At 46.3% G+C, this 24,721-nt stretch overlaps 2 protein-coding genes across 4 annotated transcripts in view; both read right to left on the reverse strand.

Annotated features, from left to right (window-relative positions):
* Positions 1 to 452: 452 nt before the first annotated feature.
* CZH9orf24 (chromosome Z C9orf24 homolog) lies at positions 453 to 6,200 on the reverse strand. The gene is made up of 7 exons (XM_048931720.1): positions 5,230 to 6,200; positions 3,245 to 3,392; positions 2,535 to 2,647; positions 2,337 to 2,412; positions 2,005 to 2,218; positions 1,698 to 1,787; positions 453 to 555 (listed from the first exon to the last, which is right to left on the reverse strand). The coding sequence occupies exons 1-7, from the start codon at positions 5,365 to 5,367 to the stop codon at positions 453 to 455; spliced, it is 882 nt and encodes a 293-aa protein (XP_048787677.1). The 5' UTR covers positions 5,368 to 6,200.
* A 304-nt stretch (positions 6,201 to 6,504) lies between these two features.
* Positions 6,505 to 24,721, reverse strand: part of FAM219A (family with sequence similarity 219 member A) — a 95,762-nt gene continuing 77,545 nt past the window's right edge. For 2 of the 3 annotated variants that reach the window (XM_048930803.1, XM_048930801.1), the window contains exons 3-6: positions 20,686 to 20,788; positions 16,122 to 16,202; positions 15,783 to 15,837; positions 6,506 to 14,720 (exon numbers count right to left, since the gene is read on the reverse strand). In XM_048930803.1, coding sequence (XP_048786760.1) covers positions 14,562 to 14,720; positions 15,783 to 15,837; positions 16,122 to 16,202; positions 20,686 to 20,788 — 398 coding nt within the window. In that variant the 3' untranslated portion in view covers positions 6,506 to 14,561. Of the gene's footprint in view, positions 14,721 to 15,782; positions 15,838 to 16,121; positions 16,203 to 20,685; positions 20,789 to 24,721 lie in introns of all 3 variants that reach the window. The other variant, XM_048930802.1, reaches the window with a different exon arrangement.

Consider the following 24,721-nt stretch of genomic DNA (forward strand, 5'->3'; position numbering starts at 1 on the left):
GGGGACCTCAGCCCTGTGCCTGGATAATTTGGCAAAAGAAAGCGCGCCCGGAGTGCAGGGATGGATGGCCGCTTCTATTTCTGGAGGTGTCACTGTGCCCTGAAAGCTCTTCTTGCGTGCTTCGGTCTGTAGCTTGCGTTAATAGCTCCTGGAAATCACAGAACCATAGAACCCTGTAAAGCCTTGGGTTGGAAGGGACCTCAACCCCCCCCCAGCTCCACCCCCTGCCATGGGCTGGTTGCCCCCACTGCTCAGGCTGCCCAGGGCCCCATCCAACCCGGCCTTGAGCACCTCCAGGGATGGGACACCCGTAACCAAGGTTTGTCCAATTGTAGCCCAAGGTCACAACATTTACTGGTCTCCCCTTTGCAGGGAGTTCCTCATTCTGTAGGAACCGAGCTGCCAGGGGTGGTTGTCCAAATGTTTTATTGAGAGCTCATCTTCACTTTCCACTAATGTGCAGGTGCATGGTACATCTCTGAGGCGAACTCGGGGTGGATGGTGTAGCTGCTTCTCTGCACTCCTCCCAGCTTCTTGAAGTGGCTGGAGTCCCACCTAGGAGAGGAGGCATGCGGTGCTACATGGGCAGGATGAAATTCTGCTACTGGCTGCCAGCACTGCAGAGACAAGCACTGCCCACACAGCCTCCCATCCCCTATCAGCACCTCTGGGTACTGAAGCCGAACAGTGGAGCTGAGATCCCTGGCACTGTCACCTCAGTGAGGTCTCTCCCTGCCACCCCCACTCCTTGCACTGTCATTTTCCTAAAATCTTAGCTTCCAGACCCATGTGAGTTCAAGAAAATACACCTTATTCTCAGTGGAGAAGACTTTGAGAATCATCTCACCAAGGTTTGGGCGTGCAGACAGCTATGGAGACCTCAGTGCTCCTTGTCCTTGTTTGTTTTCAGTTTCTGGCCTCAGAAATTTAAGGCCAATCATTTTCTGCAAGCCTAACTCCTAATTTTGGATCACAGGCAGTTAGTTGGTGCAGTAGCACAGCAACAACTATGCTGGAGAACAGCCTCCTCTCTCCCTTGGCTGCTTCCCTGAGGGTTGTTCTAGGGAAAAAACTGCCTCTGCAGTGGAAAGATCCCAAAGATAAACACACGGGGATTAAGGATCTGCAGCGGGTGAAGGACATGGCTAATTACTGTGTAAAGGGCAGCATGACTGGGGAACGGATCCTCGGATGACAAAAGCAGGCGATGGCAGAAAGCACAAGAGCTACACAGGCAGCACGAATGTGGCACCAAAATCTGTTTGGTGCTAAGCCATGTACAGCCAGGTTTAGGGGCACCACCGAGAGTTTGGGTGCTGTGCAGTCCCAAGGACTGCAGGATGCGATCAAGCACAGCAACACCTGCCCTTGAGGGATGAAATTTAGTGGCTTCTTCTTCACAGATAGCAATAATGGGCTCCAGCTCAGCACCACAATGATGCCTGCTCTGCCTGGCTGTGGCCTACTTAATCCATAAGATGGAGGAACTTGTTACTGACTGACCACCATAATGGGATCCACTACCCCTTGGGATCTGCTTTCTGCACCATCACTCCCAGAACAATCCTCTGAGCAATTTTGCATCAAACCCTAACAGAAAGGGACCTAGCCCCTTGCTGGTGGTAGGTAAAATAATAGCTTTGCACCAGGGCAACTTGCGTTTGACTGGAGCACTCTCACACATACTGTGTTCATACCTAGGGCTCATATATGGGTATGATGGCCGGGGATGATGTGTAGGTGCACAGAATGTCACCATAGGGCTGTAATTGCAACATGGGATGCTCCTGCAAGAGACAAGAGGCAGAGTGAGCGGTGGTCCTGAGAATAGAGGGCTGTTTTTCCCAACCCACTCAACCCAGCTCATCCCAACCAACTGATCTCATCCTAGCCCACCCAACCCAACTCATCTCACTTCAGCCCAGCTCATTTGAATCCAAGCCATCCCGGTCCAAACCAAAACACTCACTGATCCATTCACAGCCCATCCCAGCCCAGCTCAACCTTACAGTCCGTTCTGCTAGCGCATGGAGATGCCTCCTGATGGCAGGGTCCCCATCAACATAGTAGTCCATCCCTCGCAGGCAGTAGTGGCGACCAGAGCATGGGCTGTAATAGCCCTGGAAGGGTCTCCTCCCTGACACAGTGTACACAGGCTGCAGGGATGATGGTGAGAGCCGTGACAGCCTGCGCAGCATGTCAGCAACCACCTCCCTCTCTGCAAGCAGAAGGACAGAGAGGGTAGCAAAAAGGAGGAGCAGGCATCTGATCAAGCAGATGGCCACTGGCATGGCACAGGCATAGCTACAGCTGGAGCTCTGGATGAGGGCAGTTACCATATTGGTTGAGGCAGGCAGGTTTCGGGGGATATGGCACAGGTATGCTTTGAAGAAAAGTCTCCATTCTCTGCTCCTGCAAGGAGTGATTGCAGCCTTTGTAGCATTGCCACCATGTCACTACAGAGCCCAGGGTGCTGATGGCACCCGAGGTAGCTCCAGTTTTGCAGGGGTAAAGTAAAAGGGGCCAGATTCTACCTTGGGTGGCAGGGGGAGGTAGGTGCTGTACTTGTTCCAGGCTGCACTGTTGTAGGGTCCTGCTCGCCAGGTGATGTATTTGTCCTCATTGACAAAAACTGGGCTGTATTTCTCTGAAATGAGAAACAGACAGGACTGACCTGTGGGGCAGGTGGCTGCCAGTGGGGTCGGGGATGTGTGACACAGCTGGAACATCCCATCTGCTCTCTGAGTCTCACAGATACAACACCATGGGTTCAGGGGCACTTGAGAGGTGCTGCTGCTGGGGTCCTTGTTAAGGGCCATTGGGACCTTCATAGGTGTGAATGCCAGCACCTCCTTTCCACTGGTCAAGAGACAATGGAGGCAGGGTGAATGGTGGCACTGAGAATGAAGGAGGGCATGTCCATTCCAGCCCAATCCAGCTCATCTCAACCCAACCGTGGGAGCCAGGGGGGACGTGTCCTTCAGCATCACTGACCACCAGTAGGTGTTGAGGGGCTACCAGTGGGGTGAGCCCAAGAGACCCCAACATGGGGATGCTGACAGGTGGTTACAGCAAAGCCACAAGCACAGATGGCAAGTGACGGCCACTTTGCCACCACTGGGGAAATGCAGAATGTAAAAGGAGGGGTGGGCAGAGTTGCACCTAGAACTGGCAGCTCCCTGCCTTGTGGCCCTCAGTGACGTGCTCTGTGTGACAGAGGGGGACAGATGGGAACTTACAGTACCTTCAAGTTTGGTCAGCCAATATTTCTCAGGCCAGTAAGCAGTGGGGTCAATGGCATTCCGGTACAAATACTCCTGCATCACAGCTTTAATCAGCTTCTCAGGCTGACCTTGGTGAGACATATTTTGCTCCTGGGGCATTGTTAATCCCTAAAGACAGTGGAAAGTGAGGTGAGATACCCAGGTGATGTACCTGCCTTTATCAGCACTGGGAAATGTGGTGAAGCCAATCACTGATATCAGGCAGGACCTAACATTGGAGACACGCCCCAGAACTCACCAGGAGGGTGAATATCTGCATAGAGGGTGTGCGCTGGGGACAGAGAGTGGCTGGGTACCACTACCTCTTCTCTTCTGCATTTGTGGTGTCTGGGACATCCAGGTGCTTTGCAAAGCAGAGGATGGTGTGGGGATAACAGGGCCACTACGTATAAGGCCAGCAGAGGTAGGGAAAGAAGCTGTGGGATAAAGCCCTGCAACTGGCAGAGGCCAAAAGGACTGGGGTGTGCCGGGATGCCTGGGCTGGAGGAGATGCTTCTGTCTCTTAGTAGCTGTGACATCCTTCTCCATGCCCTCTGCTGGCTCTCTAATTATAACACACACGTTAATGAGGCTGCAAGAGATAACCCATTTTGTGGTATGCTTCACATCAGAGCCTGCCTGGTGGCTAGACTGTGTAGGGAGAACCATATGGCTGTGGACCATAGGGACCCCCCTAGCAAGATCATGTCTCAGAGGTCTGTCCTCCTCCAGGAGCAGGGCTGGGAGATGTTCTGCCACACTCAGGACTGGGCAAGCCTCAGGGCTGCGAGCTGGGGAATCCATCTGCCCCCATCACAACCACATCACCTGGATGCCCTGCCTCATTTCCCCCTTCCCAGTGGATGCACTCTGAAACCTGCTGATGGTCAGGAATTGTGTGAGAGCTTGTGCTTGTCTGCCCCGTAAGCACACTCCACAGACACACACCAAGCCCAGGGGACAAGAAATGTGGAAAGTAAAAATGTTGTTTCTGCACTGGATGAGGAAAAGGGCAATTGATCTAAAGAAGAAAGCTGTAGCATATCCTTAGAAATAGCTGATCCCATATACATATTAGTAATTCCATATACATACTAGTAACATAGTTTAGAAATATAGTTACCAAATTATGTGACAAATTCTTTCTCACAAGGCTGCAATAGGCTTTAAATGTTCTAAACAATGTGGGCACAGTATTCTGAACTAGGAAACATATTGTAAGGTTGTTCATTAGGCCAGCAGAAGTGAAGTGCATTTAACAAGCTTTCAAGGAGTCGCGGCCTTTCACAAAGCAGAACTGTCCCACTCTGTGGAATGTTAGGATGCCATAGGCAGGCTCCAAGATACTCCCCTCTGTCCTCCTTCCAAGCTTATCTCTGTGCAAGGACAGATGGATGACCAGAACAATGACCCAGTGTAAAGGGCACAAATGCTAGGAGGTAATTAAACAATTAAGAGGTTATGTTTACGTTTATGTTGTAAAGCAGGCATCCAAAAGTTATGTCCAGATGTTTGTTAAGAAAGCAATTGTTAGAAGGCAATTAACCAATGAAGATATCCATGTTTGGGTGGCAAGGATTTGTGTTTACTTGGTATGTGTATGATTAGTGAAGCGTTGAGAAGATTGTGAACCTGCAGTACTCAGCCAATGAGGAACCAGGGGAGAAGGAGGTAAGCATCGGGCAATAGGGGATAAAAGATGGAACACTGTTTTCCGGGTGCTCTCCTGCTTGCAGGAGGCCCGCCACTGCCATTGCGAATAACATCTGCTTTATTGGAGATACCGTCCTGGAAAACTATTTGGATATTTCCAACAGAAGCCACAAGCACAGACATATTGCTGACCAGGGAACACGAGCATCCCCTGATATGGAGACTGAGGCAACCCATGAGTTCCCCTGTGCCACCCCTCACCCAGCCCTGAGCATCCTCAGCCAGGTAAGGGAAGAAACCCCGAGGCTATTACCTGGGTCACAAATTTGTTTTCATTCCATAGCTGCAGTGGAGCCTTCTCATAGATGGCCTTTTTCATGGAGCATGGTGGCCGGTAAGCATCGGTGTAGGTGCTGACAGGAGTCTTGTGCTTTTGGGCAAAGAGGAACATGGTGCTGCGGCCACAGGGATGCTGGATCCTGGTGGATCTTGGGGTGGCTTACAGGCACTGCACAGGGCTGGAGAACTTGTGTGGAAAGGGAATGGGGCCCTGGTGTCTCTGTTCTGGAGGCTCCTTTATGTCTTTGTGGTCTGTATGTCATTGGTGACATCACAGTGTGGGAGAAGGGAGATTGGGACACATTCTGTCAGTGCTATGGTGTGTTCCAAAGGATACCAAGTCCTGGAGTAGTGCTCAGTAACAGCTCCCTGCAACCTGCATCCCTGCCTCAGTGGGCACTGCTGCATTCCCTTGATCCCAGCCTTCCTCCCCCTCCCACAGGCAATTAGATTAACAAGGATAAGAAACAGTTTCAGCTGATCCCAGTCAAGGTAACTGTATTTTGGGAGGTGCAGGACCATAGCTTGTAGGCATTTTTGGGTTTCTAGGCCCTCTCTCTCCTCTTTGCCTTGAAAAAAGCAGTGCAGCACCACGTTGCTCCAGCCACCACAAGGCAGGGCACTGGGCTCCTACCCACATGGCTCTGCTCTGTGGTTTTGGGGTATGAAGAGGAATTACTGCCTGCTCTGGGGAGCTCTCCATGTGTTAAGTTGTTGGGTTGTTTTTTTTTTCATTAAAAAGGGAGATTAAGGTCCCCTTGTGTGGTTCATTTGCTATTGCAGTAGTGAGCTCTGCAGGGCTGGTGTAGGTGAACGATCCCCAAGCTCAGTGCAGGCAATGGGGTTACACAAGGGGAGGACTCACAGAAACCACGTGCTCTTTTTGCCCAAATCAGGATGCTGGGCGGAAGCCCCGTACTTGGACACCTCTTTTCTGAGCATCCCTGCACTGCTACAGGTTTTTGTCCCTCCTGACTGACCAGCAATGCCTGAACATCAGCTCTGTCCATCTGTTAGTCCACCCCTGATTTCAGCATCAATGAGAGCTGGGGCACCTTGGGACACCATCCTGGCTCTGTTTGTATCCTCACACCCTGCTGTCCAGTTCCCTCCAGTGACAAAGGCTGGCAGGCTGGTTTTTGTATGTATGCTTTTTAATATCATTAATTGTTACACTACACACAACCAGTAACAATGATAAATACTGCCATGAAAATGTTAAAAAAACAAAAATTACATGTTTCTTTTTTTTTTTTTTTTTCCAAAAAACCCCACATTTTTAAATAAATTAATGCATAAAACTGATGGTAGGAAAAAAAAAAAAGAAAACCCCAAACAAACCACAACACAACTGATCTGTTTAAGGCAATACCCTACGCGGACAAGAACAGAAGTACAATGTGTGCTACATGTTCTGAACAGGAAAAAAATAGAAAAAAAAAGAACGTACGAGATGCAGACTGATGCTTCGGGAGTGAAAAACTCCCCAAACCAGATGATAAAACCAATGGCCAAGTTAAGTGCAGCATTAATACACTCCGCATGTCACATGATTAGCAGGTTCCTAACATGGACTAAGGTCAAGCTACAACAAATTTATCTTCCTAATTAAAAGGTTATTCAGGTCAAACCCTACATTTAACTCTACTTTGCATTTGGCTGTTTCAGCTATGTTTCACTATATGCAAGGACAGCTGGAAATTCATCCCCTGTTCTGAGATTAAGGAAAAGGTTGGGAGGTCTCTCCTGAAAGGCATTTCCATTAAATATATCCCAGAAGGATCCCATTTTCAGTGACCCACAAATGCCTCCACTGGGCACCAGGCACTGCGCGGTGGAAGGAGACCTTGGAAGCATTTCCTTGGGGTTTAGTGTCTTTCAAGCTGAGGGCATGAAATGGACTTGATCTGAACACAGAAGAGGGCTGCCTCCCTGCCTGCCGGGTCATTTGGAGCCTGCTGGATGCACAGCCTGCTCTTTGCCAGCACGGGAGAAACTCAGCCATGGATACAGCCATGACATTTGCTGTTGAAGTTGGTGTGAAGCTCCATACCTGCCCAGACAGCCCATTGACCCCAATTATTAATGCAGCCCAGAACTTGGCCACTAGAAGGTGGACAATAATCTAAATGCCAAAAATATCCCCCTCTCCCTCCAAATTTAAAAGAAAAGGGACAGTAGCCACTCCCTGCCAGCTTCCCCTGGTGGATCCCCATCAGCTGTGACGCATGAGGTCAGCAGTGCCAGCTCTCACCAGCACTGACCCATACGTTCCCAGTAAGGTGCATGTCTGCAGGGTGCTGCCAGGGGGCAAAGAAGCTTCCTGGGACATGGTCAGAGCCTCTTGTACTGCCCTGCTGGGGTGCTTGTGGAGGAAGCTATAGTACACGAAGAAAGAAACTCAAGTGGAGTTGCTAAAAATTAAGACTTGTGATAGCCAACAGCTGTCTGGACTGCTTTGGGTCTGGGTAGGAGGGGGAGAATGCAGGACGGGGCTGAGAATCATTTTGGTGCAACTGCCTGTGTTGCCCAACACCAGTTCAAGGTGGGGACGGGGGAAAGATGATGGCTGCTTTCAGAAAAGAGTGAAAGGAGGACGTATGCAATATAACAAGGCTTGCAATTCTAGAACTAACCATTGTACATAGATACCAAAGTTTACCTGTGACAACTACTTATACTTCTATCACTGCTGCTGCTTTCCTCGCTTCCTTGCCTAACCCTTCCGTAGTTTGGGAAGCTGTAGCTGTTGGTGTGATGGTCAGCTCTGGCTCTCCCTCCATGAGCCCACACAGCACACAAAGGGACTCAGCTGCAGGATGCACTGAAGTCTGGAAGTCGCACGTTAGACACGGAGCAGCTCTGCATGCAAGTGGCGTCTACTTTCAGAACCTTTCAGAAAACTATTTTGTAGTGGTTCATTCCCTTTATTATTAAACTGAAGGTTCAGTAGCCCCCGCGGAAGGATTTTAAATGGTTATAAATGTGCATAAGGGGAGGAAGGGGAATATCTTTCTGGATTTTCTCCCCTGCAAAAACTCTGTCCTCCACTAGAGCCATTCTCCCTGCAGACCTGCATCCATACCAGCATTTGCGTCATAGCAGACAAGGGAACCACTGAGAGGTGTCCCAGCTGTGCCTCCTCTGGGTGTCAGGCTCATGCAGGGATCTTGAGTCCCAGACCCTAGCAGGGTGATGGTGGCTCACACCAAGGTTTTCAAATCACCTGGGTGACCCTCAGCCCTACAGTCTTCTTCTGGGCTGCTCAGGAGGGCAAAGGGAAATCCCGGCTGTCTCACTCCCACCATCACACTTGCTGCATCTCCTGCTGGGCTGCTGTGAGGAGAGCTGGCAGTGGTTTTCCACCTCTCCATGGGTCTGTATCACATCACAGCTTACTGGAGACCGCACCTGGGGCAGGTAAATGGGCAGCTAGGGGAGGGCAAACACCTCAGTAAGTAACAGGACTTATCTCAGCACAGCCTTTCAGTGGCTCTTCTTCTCCAAGTGCTTACTGCTCTGCTTCCAATAACACATCTGAAAGTAACATTTTAATAAGGCTTCAATTGTACTTTCCACTCCCAGATAAATTCCACTACCCCTCTCATCACTTGTTGCTGTGGAAATGGCTGTTTCACAGACTGGGTGCCATCAGCAAGATGTGTTCTTTCCAGAAGCAAATGCATCTTTGGCTGAAGCAGCTTTTCACAGAAAGGCTCAAACCCACCGCCAGTTTCTGCTGGCAATTTGGCCTGGGAAGCAATGGGAAAAGTTGCTCTCTGTGGGTGCCAGGGAAAGCTGCAGTCTGTCCTGGTGTGTGTGTGTGTGTTCTGCTCTGTGCCATGGCACTCTGCATGTCCTGCTCCACGTAACCTCAGTTAGCCCTGGCCCTTGCCTTCCCAACAAGCTGCCAGAGGAGCGCTCAGCCAGACAGCATCTACCCACTGTGATCCTGGGGCTGCCACCAGTGGACACCTAGAGGACATTCTGACCAACTGTGAAAATCTACTTTCAAGACATGAAAAGCAGAGAGAGACAGAAGCTGTGAAGAGTCAGTTCTGAAGGATGCCAGAGGCCAAAACCAGGGTACATTCAGGGTGGCATGTGCAGCCTGTGCTTGCTGAGCCCAGCAGCAGCCAGGTGGTAAAGCCTGTTCTGGTATAGCTAGGAGAGGCCATACCCCATGTGCGCTTGAAGGAAGAAAGGAAAAAACGGAGAGACCAGACAAATGCACCTCATACTGTTACATAAATGCTAAAAATAAAAGCATGAAACTGCCCTGGGAATATCACAAATGAGCACTGTGGTGATCTCTTGCATTCAATTAGAGCTCACTATTTGAGCTGTAAAGCCATCTGCACTTTGAAATCGCTTACCTCTGCTAGCAGGGGATGGTGCTGTTGGGCCACTGAATGTTACTGCACATTCTCTGTCAGCATGCACATTCAGTAGCCAGCTGTGCAAAGGCAAAATAACTGGGAAACATATCTTTGCCAAACGTCGTCCCTAAAGCTGTTTAATCTCTCTACTGAACTCCACTCTGCAGCACTGATACACGAATACAACCAGAAGCTGGTAGAAGAAGAGCTGTTTTTTGTAGTATTATGAAAATATGTGTAAAACTTTAATAGCATGCTCCTTGCATCTTGCTTGCAGAGCTAACCTAACAGTGGTGCCCACTGTACGCTCAGTAACATCCATGCAAGGTGGTAGTGTCATGGGAAGGCAGATTTCTTCCCAGTGCTACAGAAGAGAATGGATATCTAGAGAGGATGTGACTTGCCTGGGGCTAGAGCAAACATCAAACGTGCCAAAAGCAGCAAGATCTCATTTCTATACTCTGATGTTCCAGTAGAGTCTCTGCAGTAGTATTTGGTTGCACTGCCAGCTCAGGGACACGATGTTTTTTGAGTGTGCATCTGAAAGCAAGCTTTGCTTCTTGCTGGTATCAGCACTGTACTGAGACAGATAAGCTTGGACTACTGGGACCTGTCCTAGGCCAAGGCAGCACTTGGCAGCCTTTCCAGTTATTGCTTGTTTTCCTTCTATCATTCCATCTGGTGCTCAGCTGGGACTCTCCTTCCTTCAAAAGCATCTTCATTTTGCTGCTGAGTCACACGCAGGGCGCTGTACTTTTCAAGCTTCCTGTGCACTGTTGTACAGTTTGCAGGCCACCCTCAGGACACATTGCATGGAGAGAGAAGGTTTCTGCTCAGGATTTCAGACCAGTGTGTCAGCCAGCACTCAGCTGAGCAGAGCAGCTGTCTCCTTCTGTGAAAGGAGATGCACAGCCAAACCACAGCAGTTGAGTCTGTCCTGTCCGTGGCTGAGCACAGCATCTAGAAGTCCCTTCTGAAGTCTGTGCTCCAGCCTTGGCCCTCTGCTTTTGCAGTTGCAAGGCATCTGCAGGCAATACGGCCACAGGAGAGTAGCAGACTGGAGGGCCAAATGTACACCCTGGGGGCTGACATGCAGTGACATCAGATTTGATCCAGTGTTTCTTCCAAAGGATGGCTTTGAGATAAGTCTAGTAAGATCAAAAGACCCTTTGGGAGGGTCATCTAGACATCAGCCTTCTTCCAGCTAAAGATTATACAGCCACCAGAAAAACAGACTACATCCTGCTATCCAAAGACTTTCTTTGACACTGGGAGGATAAATAGACATTTGGAAATAGGAAGTTTGCAGACTGGAGAAACAGAGTTGAGCGCTGAGACATTGCAGTCCAAAGACAGCTCATGCTAAAGAGCACAGCTGACATTTAATATGAGGAAAGGATTTGCCTAAACTCTAGTAATTTGGAGACTAAAAGTACTTAAAATCCTAGCAAAAAGCTGGTCTGGCTTTAGGAGGCATCAAATTCATTTGTTGTAGGCGCCGGCATCACTATGAAGAAGCTTAATTGCTTGCTAATTTAGATGAAAAGTAATGCAACCTTTCATACTCAGTGGCATACCTCCCTCTGGTATTCAGTACATTTTGGACGGAAAATAGGGTCTGAAAAGGCCATCTGGTATGGTGCAAACACTGATGCAAAGCAATGATTCTCTTTCTTGCAAGCAAATTGTAGCTGGGAGAGCACCCAGCATCTTTACAGCTTTTATAGCTTCACAGTGCTGCAGCTAAGAGTCAGGGGCTGTGCTCCTTGCTTTAACCTTCTCCAGGCCATGGCAGCAGATAACCTGCTGCTGTGGTATAAAAGAGCAGCGGCCGCATTCGTGTACTCCTTCCTGGGAACCCACCACAACATAACTTTAATGAGGGCACAAGGAAAACCTTACGGCTGGAACAAAGGTCTGAACACAAGAGAGACAGGGAGAGCCAACGCAACCCGCTGTTAGCACGTAACGCTGGGCTGGCCATCATGTTCTGTAACAAGCCAACAACCACATCTCAGGGTCATAACTGATTAAAGGGCTGCAATTCAGAAGGGTTAGTGATCAGTTTTCTATGATAGCCACACGTGCAATGCCTTAATTCATTCAGCCTTCCTGATAATAACTCTACACAGGTAACTACTTATCCCCACCATTTCTACTTTAATCCCCTAATAAAATATATGAACACAAAGCATAGAGAGGAGAAGCCAAAAAATTGCCATTTTATGGTCCTGTACTATCATGCCAAAACAGCAATTTGTGCAACCAAATCCTTCTGCGAGCAGGGAGGAACTCTGGGCCTGTGCTTCTGTCTATATTTGCAGGAAGCACTGGGCTAGTTAACGTTTGAATTAATCCCCCCCCCCCCCCCCCTCCCCCCCCCATGTGCAAGTGAATATCTCCCTCCAAAGGACTTTAGGGAGTTATGCTGGAAGCAGGTGCCCATCACACAATGCAAAGGGTGGAAGGTGGCTGCAGGAACTGGAAAATGCCTCAGGCCATGTGACAGGCAGATAAAAGCAGCAACAGGGGCAAAAAAAGGACTTGGTTGAGGTGCCATGGTGCAATGGTTACAGAGAGTTGCAGTCCTGAGAAACTCATCTCAGCATGTCTCCTTTGATCCTTGCTGAAACATGAAGGTGATGTGATGGTGACCTGTGGGATCTACAGTTTGAAAGGGCTGGCCCATGGAAACAGACACCTCATTGCTTGAGAAATGCTCTGAGCTCCTGAGCAAGGACTGTAGGAAAGGCTGAGTGTGTGCAGCCTGGCTGGAAGGCACAGACACTGACTCAGGAGGGTAAGCACAATGAAGATGTTATATGATACTGATGCTGAACTGCAAAATCCTGCTTTGGAAGTGTGAACCTTTAAAGAGATTGGGCCATGTTCTGCAGGATTTACTTATACCACGGGATTTCTTTAAAGTTTTAACCACATTCTGCATTTGAAAAATAGACTCCTTGGTATTTTCTCCCAGCACAGTGTCGTTAGAGCTCCCCTCATCCTTTCAGAAACATGCTCATCTCACACAAAAGAAATGAGGAACTGGGGACTGGAAGCTTTGTGCTTCCAGTCTTTTGAAATACTCCGCCTCATCACTGCTGTACGATGAGAAATTGAGAGGAGTTCTAACTGAGGAACACTCTTCCCAGGGGAGTTGACAAGTTAATCAGCGCTTCTGCACTAGGAGGCAGAAATGCTCAGTAAACAAGCTTGCTCAGTCTCTTTCTGTTCGTTGTCAGATAGGGCCAATAGTCCTGTTTTAGGAAGAGGGAAAACATCTTTCATAGTTGCCTGAAGCCAGCTCCTGAATAAAGCCCAGGAGTCCTGAATGCTTGTTCTTACGCTTATGCTGTGCATGACATCATGACTTGTACTGCACAGAAAAATACCCATGGTGTTAAGGGGCCTTCTCATCACTGATTGAGATGAGACTTCTTAAAGAATCAGATCATGATGTGTACATCTGAGGCAGGAGATCTGTACCTCAGGGTGGAGGCACGGTTCTTTCTTGCGGCCCAGGGAATTCTGATAGGAAATTCAAAACTGCCCTAACTTTTTCCCTCCACCAGTCTCTAAAGCAAGTGCTGGTGTAATGCAGGCAGTCTTTCTGGCTGAGCAGAAAAGGACACAGTTGTGCTTGTGTCAAAGATATTGTGGCATCAGAGAATGAAGCCAGCTCATCCACCATCTGTGTCCCATGTCTTCTGAAGCCATCAGTGTAAAGATGAGCAGGAAAGGAGATGTCTCCTAATTCCAGACATCATTTTGTGTTGAAAACAATCTGTTGGTGAGCTGGCAATTCAGTCCAGAAAGGAAATGTAATGCCAGGTTTCCTGACACAATTGGTCCTGATGTGGGACAGCTCTAACAGACAAAGCTTGGTTCACAGGTGGGGAGAGATGTGATAAATAAAGGTTTCCTCCCGTGGCTTTTTTTTTTTTTCCAGCTGAATCTGCTCATTATCCTTCTGTTGCTTAAAACTCCCTTAAAGTCTGACACCACAAGGTTAACAAATCTCTCCCACAAGCATCAGGAGATGCAGTGTCAAAAGAATATCAACAGCCAAGCTCTGTAAAAATATGCTTTCTTCTACTAGCTTTTTCGGCACTGACCTTCAGTTCCTGTCTTAGCAAGTTTCATTTTTTCTTAGTTGAACAAAGTTGGAGACTTTTGGAAACAAATGGGTCTCACAGGAATTAAGTATAAGCTGAAGTCAGTATAACTGAATTCATGAGTATGGCATTCTCAGTCAAAGACTGAATCCCCTCAGAGCATGGATGGATCGTAGATCAAATGTGATGTGTTTGGAGATAATGTGGTGCCAAAGGAAGACTGCATTGGATATGTAACACAACAGCTCTAGCTAGTACTAACTCACAGTGAAATGCCACCTATTCGCCCTCTTTGCAAGTGAATGAATTGTGTTGTGTTAGTCCTAGCTAGAGCTGCCCTAAGAAAGGATGCCCTATTCTGTTGCCATTTGTGCCTCTGTTGTGGTACAATTTTGGTTACACAGATCAAATCATGCTTAGTGAATGAACTATGAACTGACCTCAGGTAAAACCCCTTGACACCTCTTGGTCTTGCAGGTAGGATTAACTGTAGCCCAACTTTCTGTTCTGGAACTAACACCTTACGAAATATCTCTGGTGCCTACAAAACCCCCAGAATGGTCTCTCGACCCTTCTGCATTCACTTTTCAGACCAGTCAGTTCTGTCAGGCATTGCCTGGCACTTTGAGCAACTTGTTTTTTGTTTAACAGTAGTTTAAAATAACTTATCAATCTATCATAAAATGAATTTTTGGGTTTCTCCTGGCTCCATGAACACAAAGAGGTGCACGTCCTACCATAGGAGGAAGCAATGGCTGTTAAGTTTTACAGTTATAGTGGAAAGCACTGATCACAGCCTGCCGGCCTCACTACTGGATGTGACAGGCGGTGGAGGAGGTGGCTTGGCAACACATGCAGGTAGGATTGACCGATTTAGGGGGGATTAGGTCAAGGTCCTCATCATCTGGGATCTCATCTAACCGGTACCCATCCTTCAGCAGCTGGATGTTCAAGTCTTGGTTGATCTGCTACAGACAAAGAGACAAACAGTCAAACACTTGCAACATATTTCTTCTGATAGGTTGGATGAGGAAGCAGGTCTCTTATTCTGGAATATATTTCCCATATATAGTATGTTAAATATATATGATATTGCCCGTCTATGAAATAGGAAACAACAATAATCCAACTGGGAACTGGGCAGTCTAACCACTTAGTCTGGGGCATTAAAGCAGCTGAAAGGTGGTCAAGCCACTTGGCTCTTTGTAATCTAAGACTGAAGGGCAATCTAGCCAGCTCTGAAGGAGCAACCCTTCGAGACAGAGCCCTCTAATAGCCCAGACAATTATATATGGTGTATACTCTTGGACACTTCTAAATGCTTCAGTGGTATTTTTCCCCCAGGAAAAAGGGGTACAAGGGACACAAGGGGGACGAGTTTTCAGTGGCTCATGTGCAGAATGGCTGCTCAGCTCTTTGGATATAAAATCAGATCCTACAGAAGCAGCAGCGAGAGGCTGAGCAACTAATTCACTGGAGAGCTTGGGAATATATTTAGAAACAATACAATGGATTAACAAGCCCAAAACTTCCTGCCTTTTCTCTTTAAGAGGACAAGAGATCATATTTTTAAGTCCTCCCTGGAATTTCTGCTTGCACCAAGCAAACACCCATTAGGCAATCCTGGCCCCCATAAGGACTGGAAATAGCAGTGCACTCTCAGGTCCTTTACTTGTGTCCTTGGCAAGCAAACAGTTGCTGAACTGCCATGACAGACAAGTTGATGCTTTTGTACTACGTGGGGCAACACTGTGGACTCAGAACTGGGAAAAGCTTCAGTGAAACAATGGGTCAAAAGGGCTGATTAGGCAGACCTGTGTCTGTGCCATGCCAGTGTGAGGATGGAGCCAGCTAGACCACTGAGAAGAAAGAAGCATGGCACAGTTTCTGCCAAGGGCCCTTCCAAAGTTTACACCTCCGGCAAATACCTTGTGTAGCCATTTTTGGCTTCAAAAGGCCACTCTAGACTGTTTCTTGTTGCTCTACTATCAGCATTAATGACAAGGATGGCAGGAGAGAGTGTAACTCACCTCAGCTGATGAGTATCCCGAGGAGGAATATCTGGACATGTCAAAGTCATCATCACTGCAGGGGAGGACAAGACAGAGCAAAGAAAGAAACAGTCAGAGAGCCCTGTATTCCCCAGTTAGTCCTCCCTAGTGCTGTGAAGCTGTCCTTTAGGCACAGAGAAATTATATCAAGGGAGCCTGGAGGGCAACTTTCATTTGTGAACCTCAGACATTTCCAAAAAAGTGCTCTTTACTCTTGCCTTTTTCTGCTTGTTTACACACACATAGACCAGTTATGAAATCTGTCGTGAAAGCTTGCTTGCACTGTAATGCATATTATCTTATTAACACCTTGCATACCTGTCTGTATCCAGGGCTACCAGTGGCTTTTCATCTGGACTCTGATCTAATGACGAATAGCCCTTGTTGGGAACGACGAGCCTGAAAAAATTAAAGGATGTCCATTAACCACACAGTACAGCTCAGTAACACACATGGTTGTATCGAAGCCATATGACAGACTTCCCCATTTCATTGCTTTGCACTGGACGTACCTTGGGAACATGCTCTTCTCTGGAAGACAGAACTTCTTGGGAAACTCTGGGTGTCATTCTGATTAACTTCTTCATCTAACACTGCCTGCCTTTTCAGATTTTTTTTCCATAGCAATGAGTACATGGCCCTTGCAATAAGTAAATGGGAGAAGTAGACCAGGGAAAGCCAGGGGCATACCACTACTACTATTCTACTACTGGAAATCAAGGACTTGGTTTTTCTGCCTGAGTCCCTACCCATCCTGCATAATACAGCACTTCTAATGTGTCACTCTTAAATTCAGTAAGTAATCTGATAAACTCGAGCTAGTGGGCACAGCACAGGAGTTGAGATGGACTAGCACTTCTTAAATCCCATTATTCTATGGTGCCTTTCAGTTAATCCTAAGTGTTACAATGGCTGGTGATGACTTTGCACCTTTAATTGCCTGAGGGAGTCTGTGTAAAGGAATATAGACTTCAGAGCAACTAAGATAAGGAAAATACATTATTCAATGGTATCCAGTTCACAACAGAGTTCTTTCATCCACAAAACTGCACAAGGACTTGAGATCACATTTAAAATAAGATCAACCAGACTGAGCAAATGGAGCAAGACACTATGTTTAGCAGGTGTGAACTCAAGAGTGTGATGAAAATCTCTTTGCTCAGTGGGTTAAAGCAGATTCTCTCCCAAATGAATGACTAGCCTTTAACAAGGGACTAAGACTTTGAGAAAGTCTAGAAACAATAATATGTCTCATTCATGCTTCAACTACTCTATTGCAGCTGCAATGTTCTTCTGCTCAGAAAAGCGCAGGAAGCCATTATGATTTTAACAATCTAAAGGCATTGAAGATAGGAAAGAATGGGGGATAGTAAAATATTTCAAATGTTATCACAAAGCAGATGTATATGCTCATGACTGTTTGCATTTTCTTAGTGTATTCACTGAAACTAAAGTCTAACTAAATTAATTTTAAAACTGATGTAGAATTTCCAACCTGCTGCAAAAAATGGCCCACAGCCTTTAGAGAGTCCTTCTACTCCCTGCAAAGTAGGAAAGAATTAAAGAAGCAAAGATGTCTGAAACGAAAACAGAAGCTGTGAGCTAGCAGCAGCAGCTTGCCTACACTGACTCCAGAAGCACTCACTTCCATACTTGCTCTTCAGTTTTCAAGCTTCTGCTCCATACACAGTCACTGACAGTTGTTACTGTATTGTGAATGAATGAAGCACCATTGGAGAACAAAGAGAACAGCCCTTTGTGGTATTATTTACTTGATTTAAATAACTCACTACATCTTTTTCTTGAGAAACGTCTTTTTTTTTCTTAGTACAAGAACTACAGCTTTTTTATAGCAGATTGAAACTGTCATGTCTCCATCTCTGATTTAAGTTTTTTCTTCACATCCCATTTGACCTTACTTTTGCTTTTCAGTGTCCTTGGAACAAGCCTGGTCTGTGGTTATACTTAATTTCATCTGTGGAGATTGGCTTTTTGTTTTGCTTTTTGTCTCTTAACATGAAATACATTACAACAACATCTAAGTTTAGCTTATCCTCAGAGGAGACTACAGTACCTGTGTAGAAGAGGTGCAGATGATGTTGTGAGTTCTGCCAGTGCTTGTAATGACAGTGCCAGCATCACCCAACTTTGCTCACATTTTATTTGATGTTAGGAATGCTGAGCATGCTATGGATCTAATCATTTCACCTCTAAAGCTAGTTGTCCCTACAGCTTGGGAGAAGACTGAATGGCAAAGGCAGCCTGGTACATGAGGCTGGATTTCAGAAATTCATAGAGGTAATACTGAAGAACAAAAGCATCAGAGAAGGAGAAGGAAGTGAGACAGGGACAAGGAGAGGCAACACACTTCATCTGAATGAAGGAAAACATTTGACAAGAAGAGCAGAATTGTTAAAAAGGGGAAAATGGCTTTAGCTTTTCCTCGCCCTGCAGAGATTGGAGGAAGCCACTGTTCAAACTTTAAGAACAATAACCTAGATGTTTTGCAGAATATCCCACTGGAGTCTCTCACACTGTACTGTAGTCTTGTGATCAAGCCTCTGGCATTTCTGCCTTCCTGGCTGCCCTGTCTATGACAGGACAGAGCAAACCATTCTGAGGTATTAGGAGAACTGTGCCAATGTGCTCTTTGTTCCCAGAAAGCTAAAGGAGCTGGGGGATGAGGAACCATGGGCCATCAAGAACCTAAGCCAGACACCTCTCAGTTGTATAGGAACAATGGAGACTGGCTACATTTGCTACTAGCCTAAAGGCTGCAAACTTCCATTTTGCAGATCCTAAGGAAGATTCTAAAAGCTGTCTGAAAAGCAACTAAGAAATGCAAGTCTATTGATAGCAGGCTTAGTTTGGCGTGTAGGGGTTTGCATACCCTCTAAACAGTGCTCAGATTTTCACAGATGTAATAAAGCTGAGCTGGCTGTTCTAAAGCTTTTGTCAATGGGTGCCACTGCTTAACCCTTTCCCACCCAAATCACTCCTCCTTCTCCTGGCAGCTCTAAAGCAGCAGCCTCTCCAGTGAGAAGTCTCTCATTTTACAGGTAGGCATCAGCACTAGTTCCTTGTTCTCTTCCTTATTATCTTCTCCCACTAATTTCAGTGTTTCTAAATCTCCTGAGCAGCAAATCTTCTACAATTGCTCTTGAGAAGCCATCACACAGCCTACTGCCAAAAGAATCCAAGTCTTCACAGATTGCATTTGGAAACCAATGAGGAGCAGTAGGCATGGAAAACCCATCTGAAAGCACTTGCTGAAATTCTTACTGCCACTAAGAATCTGACTCCTTTACACGGTCTCAAAAACCAAATGCAAAACAGTGAGCAGTGCAGTATCTTTCACCAATGTCACAGGGGCTTACAGATAAAACTTGACAAGGTCTTGGCATGATTTACGAGTACTGCTGTGGGTTTTGGGAACTAATTTGAAACTGATCTGTTGGATGTGCTGCATAGAGAGAGGCTCTGACCTGCCGCTCCTATTCTACTTAGTATGCAGTAATCCATGACACCTTCTCATTCATCATTAAAAATGCAGCCTTCATGTTGTATTCGTTCAGCTCAGACAGAGTTGATTTTCTTCATACTGTGTGGTATGATGCTACGTGTGGGATGTAGGAGAAAAATAATGTTAATCACACACTGACGTTGTAGTAGTTGCTGAACGGTGTAGGACAGAGCCATGGACATTTCAGCGTCTCTGCTTCTCATACTGAACTGCCAGTGAGGGGGGCTGTGGCACAGGGAGCTGGAAGGGGACAGAACTAGGACAAAGGGATATTCCATGCCACATTATGTTATGCAAAAAAGCAAAACCAAATAACCACAAAACTGACGGCAGTTGGTCAAGGGAGCTACCGCTGCCTGGAGACTGGGCAACAATCAGTGAGTGGAGAGCAATTGGTTTGTGTATCACTTCTTCTGTATGAGTATGCATATATGTATGTTAGTACCATTCCTGCTATTTCTTTCTTCCTTTTCTGTCTTAGTCAGTAGTGTTTATTCCAGCCTTTTTCCAATTCTCTCCCTCATCCCACTAGGAGGGGGGCAAATGAGCAAGTGGCTGTGTAGTGTTCAGCTGCTTGCTGGGATAAACCAGAACATGTGTAGATTCTGCTGTCATTTTAAGTGTGATCCTTCACTAAAAATTACCACCTTTCTCGTAGCATGCAAAATGTGCAATTCTGTTGACTCCGTATGGTTCCTGCCCCCTGAATGCAGATAAGTGATACATTATTGTAATGAAGCCGGCATGGAAAAAACAGAAATACACTAAAATCATGTATTCATCTAAAAACTTCTTTGTTTACAGTGGATTGTAGGATTGCCTGATTATGTCACACAGAGATGAGCCAAAATGGCTCCTGCTCTGACCATGCTGTTCAAAGTGTGGAGGAGCTGTACAGCAAAGCACACAGAGATGGATGCTACACAAGTCATCATTAAGTTAATCAGTATGAGGAAGGGGTCATTTTCAAAAAAGAAGAAGGAGAATTTCTGGGATAAAAGCAGCCAAGTCAGAACTAAGCTTTAACACAGTTTGCTGTTATGTGAAGCAGAAATGTACACTTTCCTGCTGGTATGATTATTCATTACGCAGGGTTGCCCAGAGCATTGAAGACATATAAAACCCCTGATTTTTACCAGGCTAGGCTCACTGCTGTCTGCAGGCTCTATTATCACTGGTCCTCGACTCAGTGATAATAATCTGTGCCTGCATCTTCCCATGGGACAAAATGCAACACAGAACAGAGCATTTTGAAAGGGCCATTGCTGCTCCTGCAGTCTGTTTGGCAACGGGGGAATAACAATCTTAAGGTAATTAGGAATTAATGCTCAGAGCACAGATGAGTTTTCCAGTTCTTACCTTGTCCGTGCCATCACATTGTTCTTCTTGGGCTGCTGATTAACTGGGCTTCCCATGTTGCCATTCTTCAGAGAGCCCTTCCGAGCCAGCTCCCTCTGCTTCTCTGCATGTGGGACAGACAGGAGAGAAGCAAAATTAGGGCAACAGCCTCGGTGGTCTCCATACAGCTACAGAAATCCAGATTTGATAGTAGCAAAAAGTATGGTGGAATTAATAGCATAGGACATGAGCACTCCATCTCCCAGGCAGTGATACTGTGAAGGCTGGAGAAGCTGTGTTCCAAGCTCACCAGGGGCTAAAGGTAGTATGCCCAGACACTCAGCAGCTTGCTGGCAATGCTACACAAAGATGGTCGTGGAGCTTCAGGATGAGATCCAGCACAAATCTTGCCTCTCTGCAGCTATGGACTCTAAAACAGTAGTGCGGGCTGGGCAAGGAATTTTTTCTCTTACATTTTCTCCTCTACAAACTGCTACTGAGGGACCCAGCTGGGTCAGAAAAGTGCCTCCATCAATCCAGAACCATGTTCTTTTTAATTCTAGTCCAGCCAGGCTTGACAGCAGAGTTATTACTTCCCAGGAAGGCAACTCAACAGAATAACATCCTACAGAAGAAATGTTGCTGCCTTCTCTGCTTCTCCTCATAACTGCCTGCGTTGTCCCCATTGTGTCCTCTTTTATCTCACATTGAATCTTGAAGCTTTGTTTAAGGAGAAAAAAGTGAAAGCTTCTTTAGCTACATTTTTAAACAGCATATTTCTGCTCAATTTTCAGAGCATGTTCTGTTTGCTGCTGAAATGTACCTTAAATCTCTTACAGAGCATGGAGCTTTCTTTGTGTATTCATTGCAAGAGAGGATTAAACAGTTTCTCATATAGGAAACTATTTCCATTCTTAACATCTTCTAACCAAAGGATTTTAACTAGAGTTCAGGTGAACAAGCTAAGCCTTTGCAGGAAAGTAGTGCTTGTGCTATATAAATATGCTGCTGCTACCAGGATAGGAGGGATAGGAGCTCATGTGTGATGGGTTGTCATATAAATCAATATTCAAATTTCTGATTCAAAGTCCTTCCTTGCTTCTTTTGGCAAGTTGGGTTGAGTCAGCAATCAGCCACAAAACTGAGACTCATCCTGCAGTGCTAGGCAAGGCTTGTATGGAAATGAAGACTGTGGGACCAGCAAGGCAGGACCTGGCTAAAAGTGTTCTCTGGAGTGTGAGAAATGTTGGAAACTACTTTTGTGTGATGCCTGAATAATAGGGGTTTATCAGACTGCTGGCTGGGGAACCTGAACAGTGAATTCGTCTTGCTTCTGCTTTCCCTGTGGTGTGTGAAATGAGTTGATACACTTTTTTCTCTTGCAGATTTTATTCCCCTTGGAGAGGAAAGCACCTGCTACTTGTTGTGGGAAAGCTGCGTGCCATGAGGGTGTGCAGTGCACAGTGGCACAACTCCATTCTATTCATGAGGAAGGAGGAGGGAGACAAGTGTACAAGGCTGCCTTTTTTGAGGGACAAGCAAGAAGAGATGCCTCTAAACTGTGGTAATGAGCACAGCTGAGGAAATGGTAGAGGAGAGCACATGGCCACACACCATACTCAGCCCTGCTCCTGCTGACATCAGAGGTGAATAAAAGCTCACTGAAGTTGGCAGGGGAAGGACCAGACCAATAACTCTCTCTGGCATGAGCAACAAAGAGACTGATATGGGATCGAAGGCAAAACCTTAAATCACAGTAATTTCTCATGACTGGAACTTGCAAATGCACTGGTTGTCATTGTCTCCAGAAAAAAAGGCTGACATTTTGCAGGCCATGTGAATGTTGCTATTCAGACATAGAAGGATAAAGCACGGTTTTATCGAGGCAAAGGTTTACAACCCTAAATACAAAACAACTTCCCCCCATTTACATCAGAAGCTGCAGTGCTGACCACAAATCCGCAGTGCTGAGACAAGTTGCCAATACCTTAAGGTGCTGTGTAATTCACAAAAAGCTCCTGACTCACAAAGAAGATTTCATTCTCTCAAGATAGTTAAGGCCTGACTGAGCCTTTTAAACGTACTGGCACTCTCTGATTTCTATTGATTATTCCATACAAGCACTAATGCTCTTTTCCGATTCAGATTGCTCATTCGGTTGATGAATCTGGACTTTAGTTAAGTATCTTCTTCCTCCTATAAGTCTCCCCATGGCTACTTCTATGCTCTTACTGAGTGCTAATTCAATGTGAGGGTCTGATTGATAATAAATTTCCTATTTAACCCCTTTTCTCACCTACTTATTAGCTTGGAGTGAACATTCCCAAAGGCCACTGCAGCGCAATATATGCCACTGTCACATTCACACCCAGACACACTTCTAAGCATGAATCGACATTTCAGTCCCCTCTTGGATGCTGTGAAACCTGAGTGGTCAAGAACCAAGAGATGGCAGGGAGAATGGGAGGTCTGTCCAGCCCAGGGGTGATAGCAAAAGCCTCTGGAAGGTGACGGAGATGCATGAATCCCTTTAGACTCTGAGGCAAGGAGACCTGCTACTGAGCCTTACAAGTATTATGAACCATCACATGAAGCAGTTTTGGTGCCAATCTGCTGAAGAAATTCTGGACAGTGCTGACCATCTACCACCAGATCCATCAGGATGGTGGGTTTTCAGTGCCCATTGTCTGTTTGGTGTTTCTTCCTGGCCTAGCAGGTGAAGCTGATGAACCCAGTTTCTAGATAGTGAGCTCTTTTCTAAGTTTTCCAGCTCATCTGGCTTTGGCTCCCATATGTTTGTTTGAAGGCATTGGATCCAAACACTACATGTCAAAATTCCTTTCAGAAAAACAGTTGACACAGCCTGTTCTGACAACATTACTTTCAGGATCCAAAATGTTAACAAAAAAGTATAAATTCACAAATAAAGTAGTTCTCATAGAAGCTGCAATCAAATGCATGTATCAGCACAGTAAAGAGAAGGTGAGAGAAGGAACAACAAGCTAAGTTTGAGAAGCAAACAACATTTTTCTTTAAAGGCTGCCCCATACTGGCTGACGACGAGCACAAATCACAGCATCACCACGCTCGAGTTACCCAGCTGTGCTAACCCCTGTGTGAAACCTGGGAAGTCAGTCCTTGGGCAATTCTCATGGTTAGGACTACATACAAATTGAAAGTATTTGCAGAATCCAAGACTCTCTGGTGTGATACTTAGGTATTCCCCACTGGTCTTAAATGACGCCTGTGCTCCTGTATGGCTCCCTAAGCCTTGAGGCCTCAGCTTCAGACATGAGGGGCACAGTCCAACCACAGAGAATAGGTTTAGTTTGTCCTCCACCTTTGGCAACTTTTGGAACCAGACACACTAAGGCTCTCCATGGCCAGGTCTGCCTGTGCTGCCCGCTGTATTCCAACACGTGCACAAAACTTCCATGAAGCAGTAGACTTGAGGGAAAATTGATACCAACACTGCAAAACCACCTAATTCTGGGCAACCTGAAGGCACTAGAAGAATGAGGAACAGTGGTTAACAGGCACTGCTGCCCAATAGCAAGAAAATAGTACACAGGAGAACAAATGAAGGAATGGAAGACTGTGATTTCCAGACACCAGCTATTTCATGCCTGCTGAGTTTGCTGTTGGATGGTCAGCAAAAAGCTAATACAGAAGAGATACAGCAGAGGTGAGTGACAGAGACTTGGAGACTGGGAAACCAGAATGAAACAAGGCTGCTTTCCAGCTATTTCAGGTAAATGACTAACTGTTGGCAGTAAAAGGCAGTGTAATAGCAGGGCTCCAACAATGCTTTCACCGTTTGCAAGTATTTGAAATGGGTTGTTTAGGTTTCATTACATTTAGCTGTTTTTATTTTCTTACCATTATATCTAGTTAAATATTCACACCCACGTGTTTTGCCATATCCCTCCCACTAAGTGGATGGTTGTAGGTGACTGTGCACACTGTGAGTAAATGCGACAGCCTGAAGATCCAGCAGGCAAGCAGTCCCAGCAGAGCCGGTACAGCTGAGGGTGAGACAGCTTTATCCAAATCCAAG

The sequence above is a fragment of the Lagopus muta genome, chromosome Z (assembly GCF_023343835.1).
Source record: "Lagopus muta isolate bLagMut1 chromosome Z, bLagMut1 primary, whole genome shotgun sequence".
NCBI lineage: Eukaryota > Metazoa > Chordata > Aves > Galliformes > Phasianidae > Lagopus > Lagopus muta.

Excerpts from the sequence above, each read along its gene's own strand:
- CZH9orf24 (XM_048931720.1), bottom strand. The coding sequence starts at position 5,367 with ATGTTCCTCTTTGCCCAAAAGCACAAGACTCCTGTCAGCACCTACACC. Across the intron at positions 3,393-5,229 it reads AAAACAAATTTGTGACCCAG|GGATTAACAATGCCCCAGGA; the intron begins GTAATAGCCTCG and ends CACTGTCTTTAG. Across the intron at positions 2,648-3,244 it reads TTGGCTGACCAAACTTGAAG|AGAAATACAGCCCAGTTTTT; the intron begins GTACTGTAAGTT and ends TTCTCATTTCAG.